Here is a 19,922-nt window from a genome sequence, read left to right on the forward strand (position 1 = left end):
CATCCATCCATCCATCCATCTATCCATCCATAATCTATCATTTATCTATTATCTACTATTTAGATATAGAAAGAGAGTAGAAAGAGTATCTCCTTTGCTTAGTTTTGGAGAAAATATTGTCTTAGACCTAACTTTGTCCTGGTCATGCATCTCCAGTCCACCAAGCCCAGCCAACAATCTGGTCACTTTTAACCCAGCTACATTTTTTTTCCTGGTTCTATCTCTACCCTTCTTGGCCTTGGCCTTCCTCGAACACTTGGGCGAGTAAGGCTGCAAGCCCCTCTCTAAGTTCAGGCCTCTATGCATTTACAACTTCTTTTGTCAAAATCCCATGGGATCTTCAGCTGAACCACTCTAAAAGAGGTTCTTACTTGCAGCTCAAACCCTGAGCTAATTTTGTGTGTGGCTTGTGCTCTCATTTCTTTGTAGTTTTGCTGTCGCAGCCAAGCCGGAGGAATTTACAAGAAATACACAGAAGGTTGCAGCATCCTTATCGTAGGGTCTGGCGTGCAAAGTGGAGGTTGTGTTCCTTCATGGAAATGCACTGCTCACCATGGGGACAGAATAGTGAAGAGACCCAGGCAGTAAGGAATCTGGGCATCTTCTAAATCGGGTGAATCAGGGAGCAAAAGAGACAGGAAGTTGATAAAGAGTCAAGACAAACACTTGACTCGTAATTTTGCCGAGAGCTGCCTGTTTTTGCCCATATGAAGTTTCTTGCTATTCAGAGACATGATACTGTCATATTTGGTTAATCATCTGAAAACTTCCTTTGTATTAGGTTTTTATGTGTTTTTTTTTTTAAAAGAAGTTATATTTACCTCTCTTTTCTCTAAGTCCACCTTTTCTCTTAAGAAAGAGTCGGCCACGACAAAAAGAGCCTCTTCTGGCCACTTTTCATACCAATCAATCGTGCAAGTGCTAATCATAGAAGAATACATTCTGCAATTATGGCGGAAGTTAGGTCCTGTAGGACTCATTATTATGAAAATATGAAAATTTTTATATATTCTCTGAAAATTAATGAAAATATAAGTCATTAAAATGTAATCGACTACTTCGAAAAAAGATTATATTGCAAATTCCATTTTAAACGTGTTTCAATTCTTCCCTTACTCAGTAAACTGGCCAACTGTGCAGTGAGCGCCTGCTGTGACCAGAGCCCTGCCAAGGGAAACTGCGAGTCCCATGGAGCTCTTCTGAGGAAAGTGGCCAGGTGCTGCTCTGTGTGACCCCAGTCTCCTGGCTTCAGCTGGATGGACCATGCAGGGGAGACACTGGACTCCAGGACATCCCTGTAAAAGCCAACTCTTGTGAGGTGGCCTGGTGCTAGAGTTGCGTTCAGTAGGTACCCTTACATCAGATGGTGATGGGTCTGACTATCAACGCTTTCCTCTAGGGTGGTGTGCATTTGAGACCCACAGAAACTCAAAGTGAGAAATGGCCATGAATTAAAGTCACAGAGAGAAACAGAGACCATTGTTGTGGGTGGAGCACCAGGGAGATATTAATAAGCTACTAGAGCTGAAGGATGATGCCTAAGCAATATTAGATTCTATACAATTTTGCAGGTCCAGGCAAAGCGTTAGTTTCTATGAAGTTTGCCTGCATCCTTTCCCCCCATTAAACCTTTCCCTCCACAAGTTATGCTGCTTCTGCTGCTACTGACTTCTTGGAATTACTGGCCATGGGGCACGGATTCCTTTCCCACTTCAATATATCACTTTATAATAAAACCACATTTCTGAAAGCAGCCTCGGTGAGTTACTATTTCTTTTAATTTGAAGAGTTCGACTTGTACAAAGTGATAATATCTTTGAGGATCAAGCAACCTTATTTTGCCAAATTAGCAAGATAAAGTTGAAAGAAGGCTGTAAGTGTAACATTTTCTTCTTTTTGTCTTCAAGAATTTTATAAAAGCAAATTAAATGGCTCAGTGCAAAATTCACACCATACAGAAATGTTTAAATTCCAAATGAAATTACCTGTCTTTGCTTTACCCATGCCAGCTCCTACTTGAACATATCTAATATTAACAGCTTAAAATGTGCCTTCACTATTGATTATTATTGTAAGACACTTCAAATCATTTTTGGAAGATATATATATTTCTAACTGGGATTCTTGGTTTATTTTTCATTTCCGGAGCGCACTGTTCTCTACACTCCAAATGAGAATTTCTTTGATCTTTACCACTTACAATCTATTAGATAAACCTACTTAGTATCAGGGCACCAGAGTGCCACATGTTATCAGGAAAATTGCTGTCCCTTCTTTCTTGGGATCTGACATCTCTTGATATTGCCCCTAATTATTATTATTATTTTTTAGCCTTTAAGAGTGAGGCATTTTAAAATATAACTCAATCCAAGCATCCGTTCATATGATATTGCTCTCTCTCAATTGTGGATTCCATTTCTGGAATTTTTTTTTTAACGGCTTCTTGTTCCAGATCACAGAGTATCTGTTGAGGAATGAAGGGTGGCCCAGCTGAATTTTCAAATGACTCCATGATAGACAGAAACTGGCACCAGAAATAAGTTGACCTGTGGTACTTTCCCACTGAACCCTTCGGTTTAGGTAAATCACATCTACCCGCTCACCAAGCCCCTGGCCGGTCATCATGCCTTAAAGACATGGAAAGCCTAGGTCATCGGTCTAGTCTATATCTCTCATAAGACTGGCCCCTTCACAGCTATCCTACTGCTGAGTTCATTCTAAACATCCCCTGCTTTTTCTGGCTGATTTCTTTCTGTACCCATCAGCTCCTGGCCAATTTTAGGGCTATTCAAAGGGATAAAAGAATTCTCGTTTCTTGCCTTTCCACACTTGCTACCAGCATGACCGAAATGAAAACCTCATTGGCTAGGAAGGAATCTCAGTGTTAAGAAATCACCCTGGGATCCTGCATCTCTTGTCATTGCCTCCAGCTGTTATTATTTGTTTTGGGCTTTAATAGGGAGGCTGAGATCTTTGTTAACCTTTGACCTGCCTAAGAGTGTTGTGGGTCTGAGTGTAGGGATGACAGTCATTATTTTAACTTTAAAAACTCATTTAAAGAACTAAAGAAATTACCCAACTTGAAAGTAATGCACAGAATTATAAACATAGTCTACTTTTAAATTAACACGACAATTTGATAAACCCAATGCGTGAAAAAACAGTACCTTTTGGAAGAATGAAAATAAAGCTTGCCTATTATCCATATAACCAGACTGTTCAGCAAGAGGTCTAATCCTTAGTGCGATGGAGTCCAGCTCCTCATTTTCAAACATGTCAGGTATTTTTCCCAAATTCAGAATGCTGTTCAAATCTTCTAACAGTGCCTCCTAAGAGGAAGCATATATTTAATCAGGAATGAGTAAATTATTCATATATTCTACTCTAAACACACCAAACTGAGAAAGCAATAGTGTTTAAAGAAAATTGAGGTTAATCATAAATATCTTTTTTTTCCCCCCTGAGTCAAATAAGCTTCATTCATCCATTTATCTATTCAACCATTAGAGAAATGCATGTTTGATACAGACAATATGCCAGACACCTGTATTACGCACTGGGGCTAGCGGCACAGGAGGGGCGGATACATGAACTGAGCAGAGACTGTGCCTCGAGCCGTTTATAGAAGACCTCAACGCATCCGCTTTTTTCATTGAATACTACACAAACTAGAAACAACATGACTGAAGGATTATTTTAATTTAATCAAGTTCATCGCTATAAAGAGTTCCAAATCGAATGGAAAAGGTAAAAAGGAGAAAGAACAGTAAAAAAACTACCAGAGGAGTTCTAAAAAGTATAAACATTTTGGTTTTGAGAGTAAATTCAAGTTTGTTTGTTCGTTTTTTTTAAAAAGAAAAGTATCCTTGGCATTTCTGACGCCTCAGGATACTCCTCAGACACTCACACGTTCCTGGTATTTCAGCCCAGGTAAGGATGGGCAGAGAGCAGGGTGGGGCAGGCTCCAGCAGAAGCCAACAGAGGTGACATAGAGCTAGCTGCTTTCCTGTTTCACCTAAGACACGATATGATGGAAAACCACCAAAGCTTCTTACACACATTGATTATTACCCACTTGTCAAAAGTTTAACTATATTATTCCAAGGTATTGCTGCTTTGGCACTCATCTTGTTTGGCCAAGTGGCCTGCGAGGCATTAAACTGACACTAGCCCCTTCATGTGAGCACATGCCCGAGACAGCAGCCAGCAGAGTCATAAGCCAATGTAAGTTCCTGATACGATTTCCCAACAGCCCTTGTGATGAACGGTCTCCCCGCCTCCCAGCACCTGTAAGTCTTCTGTGTCCATTAGGTAACGCCCTGTGGGATTTACCAAAACCTGACTCTTTAAGTTTGAATTGACTAATCTGACGCTAGCCCGGAAACTCCCAAGTACAATACAAGGACGTTAATAAACGTGTATGCTCCCGGTCCTGCCCCTCTCTCCCTGCCTGCAGCCTGCCTTCGCCTCCCTGTGTGGCCTTTCGAGGACCTGTAGTAACAAACTTCACTATTCTAATTTGTGACTCACCATCTGATGCCTTGTGTTCTACTTGACACGTTAATTTTACAAAGTCCTAAAACCTTTTTTTTTTTTTGATTCATGTGGAAAGCAATGATATGGCCAGAAGAAATCTGAAAAGTGTGGAAAGGCGATCCAATGGCCTTGAAGTCCTGAACAGCACGGAAGGAGAGGAGCTGTGTTCACCTCAGCTTTGATCTGATAGTGGTTTTCCGAGAAATTCTTTCTTAAATGAGAACCCACAGGCTCCTGGCACAGGAGAAACTGCATCTCCCAAAACCCAGAATGGAAGTGTCTGGCAGAAACCTCAACCCGATCAACAGAAAAGGTTGTGTAAATTAGGAAGGAGAGAATATACAGCAAAACCAGAAAACTGGATATTATGGAGTATAGTAGATATGACATGGCACTTAGATTTACCCTCAAAATAAGACATGAAAGAAAAACACACCTCTGGAGAAGCCCAGAATTAGGAGAAAAAATAAGATGAGAGTCTGAACAATACTAATAGTTATATATACATGTCTGGATCACAGATAATAAACAACGTTCCCTTGAAATTTTGCCACAAAGAAGGAAATATAATCTATGTGTTTTGGCTGTGAAAAGGTGTAACTTATGCAAAACAACAAAATTTTAAAAAGTTGAGTGATTAACGTTTTCGCTTTTATATAAATAAAGTATATCCTGCAAGGACAGTCCTAAACTTGATGGTCGAACTAGAGCAGAAGGATAAAGGGGAGACTCAGAAGCCTCAGCTCTGTGAGAGCACATTGCAGATTACAAGGTCAGATAGTGGATACAGATGATAGCGTTTTTTTAAAACACAGATTACAAAACTAGTTCAGATATAAGATGGACGACTTATCTACACAGATAAATGGCTTCCGATCGATCAATTAAAGTGAAAACTGTCCAGTTTGAATATAAGATGGATGATTAGTTCGCATATAAGATGGATGACTTAGCTACACAGATAAATTACTTCCAATCGGTAAATTAAAGTGAAAACCATGCAGACACAGAAAATGCTTTTGTTGTAATGTTTATGTAAAACCATCTATATCATGATTACAGATATATAAACTCTATGGGCTATAACTGGGTAAGGACAGAGAATAATGAAAAGAATTGATATGGTAGATTCATCATACTATAGATTATTTTCTTTTCCGAATATTAAATTTGGAGGGCCATTTAAATATCAAACTTTAGCAAATAATGAAGACAAAAAGCACTTACCTGATCCAGGTTTAAATTAGCGACTATCAAAACAGTGGGGTTCCCCTCTAATCCTGCTTGAACAAACATCTTTTTAAAGTCTTCTTTGAATTCTAAATAGGCGTAATTGTGAGATGCAGGCACTTGGTAGACTTTATATTCTGTCAAGTAACAGGCCAATGTTGCACAAGTTTCTTTTCCACATCCATCTATTCCAATCTTTGGGAGAAAAAAAAATCCAACATATGATTCCTATATATGGTCTGGGAATCTTTCAATGTATAAATTTCTGTTTAGATATATTTGAAATTTAGATAGTAAATATACTTAGGCAAGTTTTATAACTTTTTTGGGGAGATATATTAAACATAATTAAAGTATTTTATTAAAATTTTATAAGGAATTCATATACATTCAATATTTTCACCTTTGCCTTCATAACCTCTTGAAATATATAACTTCACTTATAAGATAATCTTGGAAAAATAACATGGATCGGCTTATAAATAATCATTATATCATTGTCAATATTTTCCTCTTCATTTATCAGAATTTAGATGAGTCCTTTCTTATTTATTTTGAGCAATAAACAATAAATGCTCTTGGTAATTATGATGAAGTATTTACCTTTTAAAAAGTTTTATTAAGATATAATTTACAGACCACACCTGTTTTAAGTGTACAATTCAATGATTTCTAGTAAATTTACAGAGTTATGCAACCATCACCAGAATCTCTTTTAGAACATTCCATAACCCCAAAAAGATTTCTCAAGCCTGTTTGCAGCCAATCTTCATTCCAACATCCAGTCCCAGGCAACAACTCATATGCTGTCTCTCCAGATCTGCCTTTTTTGGACACTTCCTATAAATGGAATCATGCAATATGAAATCTTTTGAATCTGCCTTCTCACTTAGCATGGTGGTTTGGAATATAAAGACTTCAACAATACTGTAAAGCAACTTGACCTAATTGACATATAAAGAAGACTCCACCCAACAACAGCAAAATACACGATCTTCTGAAGCATACATGGACCATTCTCCAGGGCGGCCCACATGCCAAACCATTAAACGAGCCTCAATAAATTTAAAAGGATTGAAGTCATTTGAAGTATGTTCTCTGACCACAATAGAATTAAGTAGAAATAAGTAATGGAACGAAATTTGAAATGTTCACAAATATGTGGAACTTTTACAACACACTCCTGAACCAATGGACGAAAGAAGAAATCATAAGACAAATTAGAAAATACTTAAAGACCAATGAGAACATCCAACATACCTAAGGCAGTGCTTAGAGAGAAAGTTATAGCTACAGATGCCTACATTTTTAAAATAAGATAAATCTCAAATGTATAACCTCACCTTCTACCTTAGAAAACTACATAAGAAAACTAAGCCCAAAGCAGGCATAAAGAAGAAAATAATAAAGATGAGAGGAGAAAATAAAGAATAAAAAAACAATACTCTCGATGAAACCAAAAGTTCATCTTTTGAAAAGATTAACAAAATCGACAAATCCTTAGCTAGACTGACAAAGAAAAAAAGAGAGAGGACCCAATTATTAAAATCAGAAATTAAAGTGGGGCTGTAAACGCCGACATTATAAAAATTAAAGGATGATAGACAATGCTATGAACAACTGTATGACAACACATCAGTTAACTTAGATGAAACGGACCCTTTCTAAAAAGACACAAATTACTGAACTGAAGAAATAGAAAATCTGAATAGACCCACGACAAAAAAAGAGATCGAGTTAAGAACTTCCAACAAAGAAAAGCCCTGGGCCAAATGGCTTCATTGGAGAGTTCTACCAAACATTTAAGGAAGAAATGAAACCAATCCTTCACATACTCTTCCAGAAAATAGAAAAGAGAATACTTTCCGCCTCATCTATGAGGCCAGTATCAGCCTGATACTGAAACTAGAGAAAGGTATCATGAAAAAAGAAAACCATAGACCAATATCCCTTGTGGATATAGTGGTAAAAATTCTGAACAAAATATTAGCAAACCAAAAGCAACAACATATAAGTAATGTACACCGTGACCAAGTAAGATTTATTGGGATGTTTGGTTTAACATTCCCAAATCCATTAAAATGTAATACACCATATTAATAGAATAAAAAGCAAAAAACACATGATCATCTCAAGAAATGCAGAAGTGTTTGATAAAATCCAACACCATTTATGATTTAAAAAAAAAAAAAACTCAGCAAAAACCAGTAGAAGGGAACTTCATCAACCTCACAAAGCGGATCTATGAAAAACTTGGAGCTAGCCTTATGCTTAATGGTGAAGACTAAATGTTTTTCCCCTAAGGCTGGGAACGAAGCTAAGATGTTCTCTCTCACAATTTCCATTCAACACCATACCGGAGGTTCTAGCCAGTGCAGTTAGGCAAGGAAAAAAAAAAGCTCTTTATTCACATTCCACATGATCCTGTTTGTAGAAAATCCTAAGGACAAACCGCTCAATTTAAAACAAACAGACACTTTACAAGAGCATATGAAAAGATGCTCGATATAATTTGCCATTAGAGAAAACAATGAGATACAACTACACATATATTAAATTCTCCCAAATCTCAAATATTGATGATAGAATTGCTAACATAAGGATACAAAGCGGCAGGAACTCTCACTTATCGCTGGTGGGAGGGCAAAATGGCATAATCACCTTGGAAGACAAGTTTGGCAGCTTCTTAGAAAGCTAAACATAATCTAAACACGATCGAGCAATACACTGTCTTTTATATTTAACTATGAAATTACTCTAACTGGTGCTTTTTATTATTCATGTGGATTCAAGTTACCATCTGATGTCATTCCCGCTCAGACCGAAATGTTTCCTTTAGTATTTCTTGTAAGATAGCAACAAATTCTCTGTCTTTGTTTATCTGGGAATGTCTTTTAATCCATCTTCATTCTTTGAATAATAGTTTTACTGAATATAGCAATACTGACAATGTTTTTTCTTTCATTGCTTTGACTATGTCTTCTACTGTTTTTCTGATGTTTCTGATGTCAGCTTGCTAATCTTATTAAGATTTCCTAATACATGATGATCTGTTTTTCTCTTGCTGCCTGATAATTATCTTTTTGTCTTTTTTTTCTTTTTTTAGTAGTTTGACTATGATGTGACTTGGTGTGGATCCACTTGGGTTTATTCAACTTGGAGTTTCTTGAGCTATCATTGAACTTCTTGGATGTAAAGGTTAACGTCTTGGGTATTATATCTACAACATTTGTTGGTATATCACAGGTCTTTATAATTTTGTGTTTTTTCTTTCATTCTTTTTTTCTCGCTTTTCTTTAGACCGAATAATTTTTACTGATTTATCTTCAAGAACACGGATTCTTTCTTCTGCCAGCTTAAATCTGCTGTTGAGCCCCTAGAGTGAAATTTTCATCACATTCATTGTACTTTCCGACTCCAGAAATTCAATTTTGCAAAATAATTTCTGTCTCTTTGATGACGAGTCACAGTTTTATACTTTCCTTTAATTATTCAGATGTGGTTTCCCTTAGTTATTTGAACATATTTGTCACAGCTGCTTTGAAGTCTTTGCCTTGCATAGCATCTGAGTCTCCTTCGATTGACTACTTTCTCCCCTGTGTAGTTCACACTTGAATATCTTTTTTCATGTCTTGTAACTTTTTGTTGAAAACTGAACATTTACATAATAGATTGTCTGCAACAATCCTTTAAATCAATGCCTTAAATCAAAATATGACTTTGCTTGTTTTTTTGGCTCTCGTAGTTTGACAGTACAATCCAGTTGCACTAAGAAATATTTTAAAAAGTCACGTATGATTCCTTTTTTCTTCCTTAATAATAATCTCATTTGAATTGACTGACCTACATTATGATCATTTGACTCATTTTAAAAATCTATTTTGAATGTTCTTCATCAAATCATCATGCTCCCTCCAGCTGCATCTCCCTACCAAAGCCCCACATACTAAGTCAGCCTCCAGTCATGTGATTGTTTTTGCAAAATTGAACCCTAGTGTTAGCTTGACCCAAGGCAAAGATCTAAGGTGTTTAACTGGCAAAATAGTCAGGATTAGAGAGAAAGCAGGGACTTGCCATATTTTATTTTGTATTTTAAACAGGGGTTCTGAGATCGAAGATAGGTTTATAAAAAAAAATCTGTAGATAAATTAAGAAGGCAAAGTTCTAGCTGAGTGTTAGACTTTAAAAATATTTCTGTGAATACATTATCAGGAATTTTAGAACTGAGAACTTGTACACCTACCTGTTATTAGAAAAGCAAGAGTCACTTTGGGGTAAAAAGAAGCGAACTTAAGATCATATACCCTTTAGGAACAGAAACGTCTATTAATAGTTGAAATAAGACATATTAAATTCATAGCTCTTACAGAGCTATGTTCTATATTATAGAGCTATGTTCTGAATGTGGAGACGTGATAAATAATGAAAAATTAATGTATAAGGTCAGAGGATGCTAAGGACTAGGAAGAAAAACTAAGAGGAAATAAAGGGATAGTGACAGGGACCGAGGGGAGGAGAAAAGGACATGCTAGTTTAGATGCGGGGAGCAGAGGAGGCTGCTGCAGCGGTCCAGGTGGAGGCGATGGGGTGTGGAATGGGGCGGGGGCAGGTGAAGTGGGCAGCTTCGAATACATTTTGAAAGTTGTACTGTCAGCACGTATTGATAGATTGGATGCGGGGAGCGAGAGAAAAATGTCAAGAGCTAGGGGCTCCCAGGTTTCCGGCTAGAGCAGGAGGTATACGGTGGTACCATTCATGAGATGGGCAAGGCTAGTAGAAGAATAGTTTTGGTGCTGGGAAGATTTGCTTTTGTATTTTCCGCCTTAATTGTATTTTCCCATTTTTAATTCGTTTTAGTCTTGTACCTATCTGTTTAAATAAAGGGCTGTTTAAATAAAGCTCTAGTTGTTCTGAATGTCAAAGGAAAAGCCTTTTTTGGAAAAAAAAAAAAGATGTGAATTACATAACATAAAGTATAAAATAAATGACTAAATAATACATAAAGTATAAAATAAATAACTAAATAATAGACATAAATAATAAACAGTCATAAATAACGCCATTCACATAATCGGCTAAATATGTTTGATTTTATTTAGTCTTCCGAAAACTTTTCTCTATTTGAGGTATTTGGGATTTTCCAAGAATTTAACTCTCACTCGTTTTCATGAGAAGTAAAATTTTATGCAAAGACTCATGTTTCTCAATCAATATTCAAGTAAGCATACTATTTCGAAGTCAACATCCCCCGGCATAGATAGCATATTAATGCTGAGAATACGCTTGAGACGGGGCCAGATCGACCACTTTAACTCACACCATTTGCCTTCTACAGACAAATAACACTTTCATGTGCTGATAAACTTCTTATGCAAACTCTTGAGAGGACAAGAATCTTGTCCTGTGACTCGATGACTTCAAACTTTCATAAACAAAAAGTCTGGATAAATAAAACTTCTGCGAGCAAAGCAGATTCTATTAAATATCCTTAATTTTTATCTTACGAACTTAAAAACATTTGAAAAATTTAAATTATTACCAGTAACATGTGACTCCCTGGTTGCCGAAGGACCCTTGTAGCTCTTGTAATGTGTTCTATGGCTTCCTTGAAGAACACCATGGAATGAGAAATCTAGCAGAGGAAAGGTGACAAACTGATTACAGGCACAGAAAAATGTTCATTATGGTTTTATGCACAAAGATACGGAAGTGAGAATAACTATTCTAATAATGTAGTAATCTAGACCCAGTACACTGGTTTACATTTATGGAAAATTCGCACAGTGAAGACTGTCTCTATGCCAGTATTCTGCGGGGGGTGGGGGAGGGGAGGTTCATAAACTTGAGGGAAGAGGATAAAAAGGACAGCAGCATCCGGGTGGTTTTCCTGTTGCTGCGTCTTGGGGTAGAATAAGTGGTGGGAGGAAGAGTCTTAGGAAATTGGTTTATGGCATCTGCGAGTTTGCTGGCGTCTCTGTTCTAATGCATCTCTGCCCACGACAACACTGCGAAACAAGTAGATGAGTCTCATCCATTTCGCTGCTCCTTGTCGCCACTCTGGGGCCAGTGCCACTCTCTCTCTTCTTGACTCCCCCAACTCTCCTCATTCAACCCCCCACAGCCTCAGCCGTGCACCTCGTGTGTTTCCGCCTATTAAATGACACAACACATGATGACACAACATAAAATTATTTCTAATGGTCTGCTTTGAAATAAGAGGGCACACATTTTTCCTGAACTCTCTCTGTTACACACACACACACACACACACACACACACACACAGCTTAAAGATATTTGATTTTCTATCTCTGTATGTATATATGGATAAATATATACACGCACTACAGTATTTCTCAGATTTTTATACATATATGTTTTACCTCCAAAGACGTTGAACTCAACTTCATTTGGAATTCATTAAGTACACTGGCGAGTTTACGGTAGTCATTGGTGTTCTGATAGATCTTTTTTCTATGAGGCTTATTTATATCCAAGAAGTCCACAAACACAGTTGAATCATTCATCAGTGTTTCTGTGGTCCACTGAATCTATTGGAAGATAATAAAGAGTTATCACGTTTTATTTTTTAAAAAGCCAACCGGCTGAACAAGTTATTAAATGATATTGGATAAACCCAAATGTTCGCAGGAGTAATTTATGTCCTTAAGTCATTAGGAAGATTTGGTTAACATGTCTTAATTCGGGGCACTGTGGTTGTTCTTGCGGTCCATAGGGCTGACTCCTGCTCCGTCAGTATTTGCCTGCTCATCGTCTGCTGCCTCTACATCTCTTCCTTGGTCTAGCAAAGTCGTAAAACTGAATTGCAGTTGGCACTTACGGGGAGGGAGTTTAGAATTTCTCCTGGGACAAGAACGTTCTTTCTTTAGATAGTTATTTTAGCAAAGTCTCTACATTCCTTCATTTATTCCTTTCATCCCAGATATATGTATCAAACACCAACTGGAAGTAAGGGAGGATGTAAAATTCTGGAGATTTAGGAAGGGAAAAAAATCTGGCTTTGTTTTCATAGAACTAACTCATAGGTGAGAGAGAGGGTGAGGGGGAAAGGAGCAGATCCGAGGCTCCTGAGGCCAAGCACACAAGCAAAGGTGACAAGGCCGCGTCGTTTCTGTCATGTCAAATCTACGCTTAGACATTTTCCAGTGAAAGATGGAATCGACAGCAATTTTTTCATTCATATTATAGAAATGTCTGGGTACTTTTAGAAAACAACGCTTTTGCCTAAGATACCACTTAAAATGTTTTTTTTTAAAATATAAGTTTACCTTAAAATAATTCTCAAGTTCCTTTGAAAGAAACTGATAAAAAAGCCCCTTTTCAGTATGTTCGATTAAGCGATCGTGAAACACGCGGGTGGCTTCATGCACGAAGAACAGAGCGACCATGTCTTTGGAGTTAACGACAGACTTTTCGGCTTGCAGCAGTCCTAGGAGAAGCTAGTGGGGATTTAAAAAGGACATTTAAAAAAAAAATCATTAGTGGGAACTATGTGAGTAAAGGCTCAATTTTTGCAAGTTTATGTTTCCGTAAAAATAGGAACAGTTATCCAAGGTTAAGAATTGTCAACTTCTAGAAATGATAATCTGGATTTCTGATGAAATCCAGATTATCATTTCTAGAATGAGATAGGCAAGCTGTACATCAGGGAAAACATCACTGGGTTTAAGGGCTCCTCAGCCACATCCAGTGGGGGCCTCGCTAGGATGGGCAGCCATGAGTGTTTCCTGTGGTACATGGAGGCTTAGGGGGTTGGCGGTGATATAGAGATGCTTCTCGGTGTTAAGTTATATTCTAAGGTTCTTATCTTGGATAAAAAAAAAAACAACGAACCCTTATAACCCATTTCAAACATTATATGTGCTCTTTGGGGCTAAAGTCCCATAGCAATGAAAGATCAAATTCAAGTATTGTTTTTTTTTTTTTAACATGTTAATTCTGAAAATTACATATTTGACCAAAGCTGATGACTAAATCAGCATTGCTGGCAATGTTCCCTGGTGTAAGAAGCTGGACTCGTAAAAATTCAAGCATGTTTATGAAATGCATACATGCTTTTATTTTCTGAGATCTGCAATAAAATCTCAGCTATAAAGCAAAACCAAAATCCATGTTATAATCTTCTCATTTCTTCCCCTGCTGAGAATCTTAGCCAATATTCTAACAATCTTAGCGGTTTTATCCTTGAATTCTCTGCATGCAATTATTTTAACAATTCTTTGTCGACCAGCTCACGGGATAAGCTGCTAACAAATAGCAAAACTAATCAATTTCAATTTCCCCTTTTTCTCCTTTTAACAATTTAATGTGGACAGTATCGTTGAGTAAGGAAAACGGGAGAGAGAGTCAATTCAGTAAATTACATTTCTTCGACTTAGACTTGAAAAGTAAGCTAGAGGATGAATTTCAAAACGAACCTTAAACATATCCCGAAGATTAAACATGTAGTGACACTTGGCTGGAGTTGGCAACATGCTCTGACATACTTGGTAGTATACCGCTAGAGAACAACTTATTATTTGATCCTTACATTTCTGAACATCAGCTGCGAAGTTATTGATGGAGAAATATATGCCCAAGTGAGCCTTGAAGAAGAAATTTTATAATTTAGTTTGCCAAAAATTTTAAGCACAGATTACATCTAGCTAACTCCTACTAAAAAGGAGATGTGGATACTGTAATGGAGGATGAATTTTATTTAAGATGTAAGGAATTAGAATCCACTTTAAACAGATGGCAGACTAGTGAAAAGACATTCTGGGTTGAAAACTGGAGAAAATTCCAGTTGGTCCTAGTTTGGTGTGTTTGTTTTCTGGGGACGCTTTGTGTCCCTGTGTGTATACCAGGTGTGCTGGGAATTCTTCCATATTTTCGTTCCTCAGTGGAAGTTGCTAGAAGAAATATAAAGTAATAGAACTATTGCCTCAGTTTGGATTAGTATATGTATATATATTCCTTTCTATCAGGTTTTTTTTGAGGTGTGGATTATGGATCACCTGCAGAATTACCAAGTACTTTTAGAAAAACGATTTTAAACATTAATCTTTCAATTCGATATTATAAGAAAAACAAATGATTAGTTTTGAAGAATTTAATAATCTTGCATAAGATTTATTTTTCTAATCAAACTAGGCTTCAGCCTGAGCCATTTTTTCTAAGAGATTTTTCAGAAATTTTTCCCTCATTATTTTTTATTCCGTAAGAAAATGAAAAGAATAAATCAAACTAGCAAAAATCTGGTGTGCTTGTTAATGCAGATTCCTGAGCTCTATCCCAGATAAAGCGAATCAGAATTTCTGAGAATAAAGTCTTGGGATCTACCTTTTAAACCTTCATTAAACACACACCACATATGTTTCTTATGCAGACTAAATGATGTGTTTGGTATTTAGAGACAAAGCATGATGCTAGGCCACAAATACAAGGAATAAAATTCATCCCCTTAAGAGAATTTTCTTTCAATATTAGTGGTTTTAAGTTATTACATTTCTCCCTTACACTATGAAATTAATTTTTTTTTTTTTTTTTTTTAGCAGAAAACGAACTATATGTATTACCTGGAAAATAGTATGCAAGGCACATTGTGGAGGATGGGGCAATACTAGAATGGAAAAATGTTTGAGGAGACGTGGGCTAATATGCCTGGTACCCAGTGGAGGAATACAAGCAGCAACTAGAGAGAGATCTTGAATATTCTGTGGGAAGAGTAAAACGGAGAGTAACTAAATGTATCTGTAAAAAGTGAAATATATACCCATCTCTCAGCCCCAAACAGACAAAAGATTTTTAAATGTTCAGGTAAAAAAGATTATTTGCTGAAAAACAAAAATCATGATGGTAATAGAAATCTATCTTCTTAGAAGTAACCCATCCTAAAATGGAACTTCAAGACACATTACTTCTAAGAAGCTTTCTAAATGTCATCAGGAAACAGCTTATTTTTAAAAAAGCAATCATTGATTGTGGAAAATAAGCAATAGGTTATCGAAGCTAAAGGTTCTGGTGATAAGTGAAGAATGAGAAGAGCCTGGTGAGTACGTCTTCAGAAGAGCCAGGGTTGGCTTGGGGTGAGAAGATGCTTGAGTATGGAATAACAGCCATTTGACATAGTACAACGTCAGAGTGTTGTAGAGCTGGGTGACTCTTACCATAAGATTTCCACAGTCGGCTCACATCGGGGTGCCTTTAACAGCTTAGTTCTTGCCCCTGCCCACGCCCACAGCACAGAAATCCCATAAAAAGTCTGCCTATTTTCTTATCAGTCTGTGTATTCCAGACCCAGTTCTTGCCTCCTGGTCTCCTGGATTCTCCGTGGGAGAGCCTGCATCTGGATTCTTCTCTCTGCCTTGGGTTGAGGGCTGCTTCAGACAGCCTGACTGGTGTTGGAGGTGATGCTACTCACCAGCCAGTGTCTGTCATCCAGGATCCTGGGCCCAAATTTGTCTAAGACACGAAACTGTTTATAATGCAATGATCTAAGTGTATGGATGAGGAACCGAGGCCCAGAATGTTTACGTGATAAAGTCAATTCTAGAACGTAGGGCTTATGATTTCCAGAGAAGGAATCAAATAAGGAGACAAGTGCATTTTTTTTTTTTTTTTAATTTTAACCCCATTCTGATTTGGTTCAGTGTGACAAAAATAATTGCACAGAAATACCTCCCTGGGAATTTTTTTTTTGACTTTGCAATGCTTCTGGGAATCTTGATTTATGTTCTTAAAAATAAAGATGCAGAGTGGTCTTACACAGAAACGAAAGATTGGTTAGGCCACATTTTAATTAGCCTTTCTCTTGTGCATTAACTGCTGACACACTGAAAAATTTGATTTAACTATTAATGTGCTTAACAGTAGTGAGCATTGTTTGACTCAGACACTAAATCTATAGGATATACTTGCAATTTTTACTAAGATTTAATAGTACTAAAAGTAGAATTTCCATGAATCCATGGACCTGTGCTCACCTGCAAAGATGGAATTAGCATGGTTAAATTAGGGTCTCAACTTTGTTCTACGTGTCAATACCACTGGATTTTCTAAATTTCTCACTTAATGCACTTGACGTTTTTACGATATCTAATTTACTGTTAAGTAATAATATTTAACATGAACAAAATCTTAGCATATACTGTACCTTCCATGTAAGTTTTTCAGTATCATAAACTCCTCCCAAATCTAATAATTGTCTGATTAATTCCAGGGGTGGCTGTGCTCCATACATATCCGTTTCTGGCATATTCAGATCATCAATAAATATTATAATCTTAAAGAAGACAAAAGGTTTTGAAATACATCAGTATTACCTTTCATTGAATTACAAATTAGGAATATTAATAATGCTATGACATAAGAAGAAAATTTTATGTAATGACTTCTTTTTTCTATTAAAAAGCAGCAGACCAAATTCTATTTTGATGATATAATTTTAGAAAACAATGTTTTCAAAATAGCAGAAACTCTACTCACTCTCTATAATTATGTCGAATAATAGCTAGAAATGTATTTGATGCTGGATAAAGTCATTCAGTTGTGGCTATTACACAGGAACAAACATGGTTATTATTCATTCAACATTTACTTGTTGAGTGCCTACTATCGGCAAGGCAATGTTTTAGGTGGTTAGGTATTTATTTCGTATGTGTCGTGGGTAGGAATAAGACTGTCATCTGGAACTAGAGTTTTAAAATTCTGCTGCAGATGCTGTTGTCATGAACAACCAGCAGAAAATTCAGACACGTTTCCAGTTTTTAAACCTGTGCTACTTTCCACCTTTGATAATATTATGCATTGAAATGCACTGATTGTAATCTCTGTGTGCATTAGCCCCCTTAGATTATATTTATTTTTGTAGAGTGAATGAAAATTTAAAAAATACAAATAGTCATTTATTTTGAATTACCTAATTACCTCATTTGTATAACTGTCAATACCATTTCTTCCCTTTTGTATTACAAGGTGGATGATTATAGACAAACTGATTGGACCAAAATTTCTCTTGCCTACATTTTTCATTTGTATAATTAGGTTGAACAATTACTATCCTTTTCAAAATTTCTAAAATGTGCCTAATTAGGCAAAGATCCACCAAATTTATCTAAATCTTCAGTCAATATTAAGGAAATTTGAAGCAAATTCTTACAAGTTCTTAAAATCGACAGCCACAAGGGTTAAAGTCAGGGTTTCTGAAGGACTCCATGTCATTTTCTTAAGACTGACCCCTGCACATCTCTTGACTTAGAGCCTAAGCATATTATATGGTACTGAACTGAAATCACTGATTGTAAGTTTCGATTGTGACAGAGGGTTTGGTTTAACAACTGTACAGTTAATAATGTGCCAGGCAGACAGGGTAAGAATAAGGAATGGCCAACACCATTTCAAGAAAGTAGTTGTCCAACTTATAACAAGGCTGTTTTGATGACTTTCTCTGAGGCTGTGGATACCATACGTTTCCCAAGCCGTGCTCAGAGGAAGAAAACGTGGTAAAACACACAGTAACAAAACAATTGGCATCTAACTCATTTTCCAGTCTTCTTCTCTGCTCATATTTAATTCAGATTCCAGTAGCTTCTTTTGGCTTTCGTAATTCTGAATCAGTATAATTCTTTAAGTTAGAAACTGAATGATATCGATTTGAAAACCAAAATTTCCATTTTAAAGTGCATTTATAGTAACATTCAGGAGTGTATACTACACTTATCTTTTTCTGTCTATTAGTATTAATTCAAATAAGTCACTTTATTACGAGTAGGATAAGCTGATCATCAACAAGTATGTGAGGCATTTTACCCTGTTGCTTTTTGGTGCTCCAAGAATGTCTTTAGTTCTCCTTATTAAATTCTTGAGGATCATCTCCTTGGCTTGGGCGGCTGTTATTTTGATGCTAAAATTTATCGTAGAGACTATAATCCCTTTATTATTATTTTTAAATGAACTTTCATCAACTTTAACTTCTGGCTTTTTAATAATCTTATCTAAGATGCCAAGCATGGAAAGAAAAACAAATTTAGAACACTTTCAAAATAGTTTTGCTTTAAGGTATTAAGAAAAGTGAAAATCACACAATTTGACTATCTCGTTGCCATTTTAAGGAAATTTCTCTGAGGACAATTCAGTGAGAGAAGGAATACGAACTCTGAAACATTCCCAGAGATTTCCTTACTTTTACATGGAAAACAGTATCTCTTTGGAACTATAGCCAAATGTAACAGTACGAAAGCTCGGAGATGCCTCTACTCATCTATGCACGACAGAGGCCTATAACTTTTTATTCTGGAAAAATATTTTGATTTGTAATATACTGTATTAATAATGAAATTACACATGAACGATCTGAACGCAGCACGTGGTGTGTCCACCAAAGACATCGAAATTAGGACACACTGTCTGACTGAGGGTCACTCGGGTTATCTGGGATGGTGCTATAACAAACGTAAAAGGGGGGAAAAACAAAACCCAAACCAGAAAATTCTCCTGGAGGGGATCTCGTGGCCAGGCTCCCTTTCCCTTTGTATGGCCGCCTCTGGGCCACCTCATCGTTCCCTCTTGAGAAGTCGAGTTTTGGCTCCCAAATTACTGAGTCTGAATTTTCAGGGCTGAAGCTCTTGAAGCTCCAGGTGTGTTTCTACTGTAGAGTCTGATCTGAGAATTGCGTTATTTCTAAAAGCATTAAAGGACAGAATAGACAGATACCACCTTCGGTGACTTCTTGACTTAGTCTAAGGTTCCACTGATAAGCCAGAGTAGCCACCGTCGGGTAAACAAATAAGACCCCTCTACCAGACCTATCCCAGCTTTTGAGTAGGGTAGAAGAGTTTGAGAGGGTAATAGATTTTTTTTTCGGGACTTTTTTATTTTAAACCATCAATTGAAATTTTTGTTACGGGATTTCTGACGGTATGTAATGATATGCACATGGTTGAGAGAGGAAGATTTTGAAACTTCTGTATTACATACCCAGACTTCCGGTTGCTGTCTTATGAGTTTCAGAAAGCAAGATGCTGATGTTCTGTTTCAGGCTATTGGAATGAAATATTTTAAGAATTTAAAATTATCTTATTTACCTTAGTAGCCGTATGAACAGAATAAACTGAGACTATCAGTGCATGGTTGATTTTACTTCTATCTTCTATAAGG

General features: G+C 36.8%; 1 protein-coding gene across 1 annotated transcript in view; it reads right to left on the reverse strand.

The window, feature by feature from the left end:
• DNAH14 (dynein axonemal heavy chain 14) overlaps positions 1-19,922 on the reverse strand; it is a 221,193-nt gene that overhangs the window by 66,421 nt on the left and 134,850 nt on the right. Inside the window, exons 45-52 of the mRNA XM_011360885.1 lie at positions 18,576-18,760; positions 16,921-17,049; positions 15,344-15,481; positions 14,204-14,371; positions 13,055-13,225; positions 5,764-5,961; positions 3,168-3,329; positions 822-1,013 (exon numbers count right to left, since the gene is read on the reverse strand). Of these exons, the coding sequence (XP_011359187.1) occupies positions 822-1,013; positions 3,168-3,329; positions 5,764-5,961; positions 13,055-13,225; positions 14,204-14,371; positions 15,344-15,481; positions 16,921-17,049; positions 18,576-18,760 (1,343 nt within the window). The remainder of the gene's footprint in view (positions 1-821; positions 1,014-3,167; positions 3,330-5,763; positions 5,962-13,054; positions 13,226-14,203; positions 14,372-15,343; positions 15,482-16,920; positions 17,050-18,575; positions 18,761-19,922) is intronic.

This window comes from Pteropus vampyrus, unplaced genomic scaffold (assembly GCF_000151845.1).
Source record: "Pteropus vampyrus isolate Shadow unplaced genomic scaffold, Pvam_2.0 Scaffold60, whole genome shotgun sequence".
Taxonomy (NCBI): Eukaryota; Metazoa; Chordata; class Mammalia; order Chiroptera; family Pteropodidae; genus Pteropus; species Pteropus vampyrus.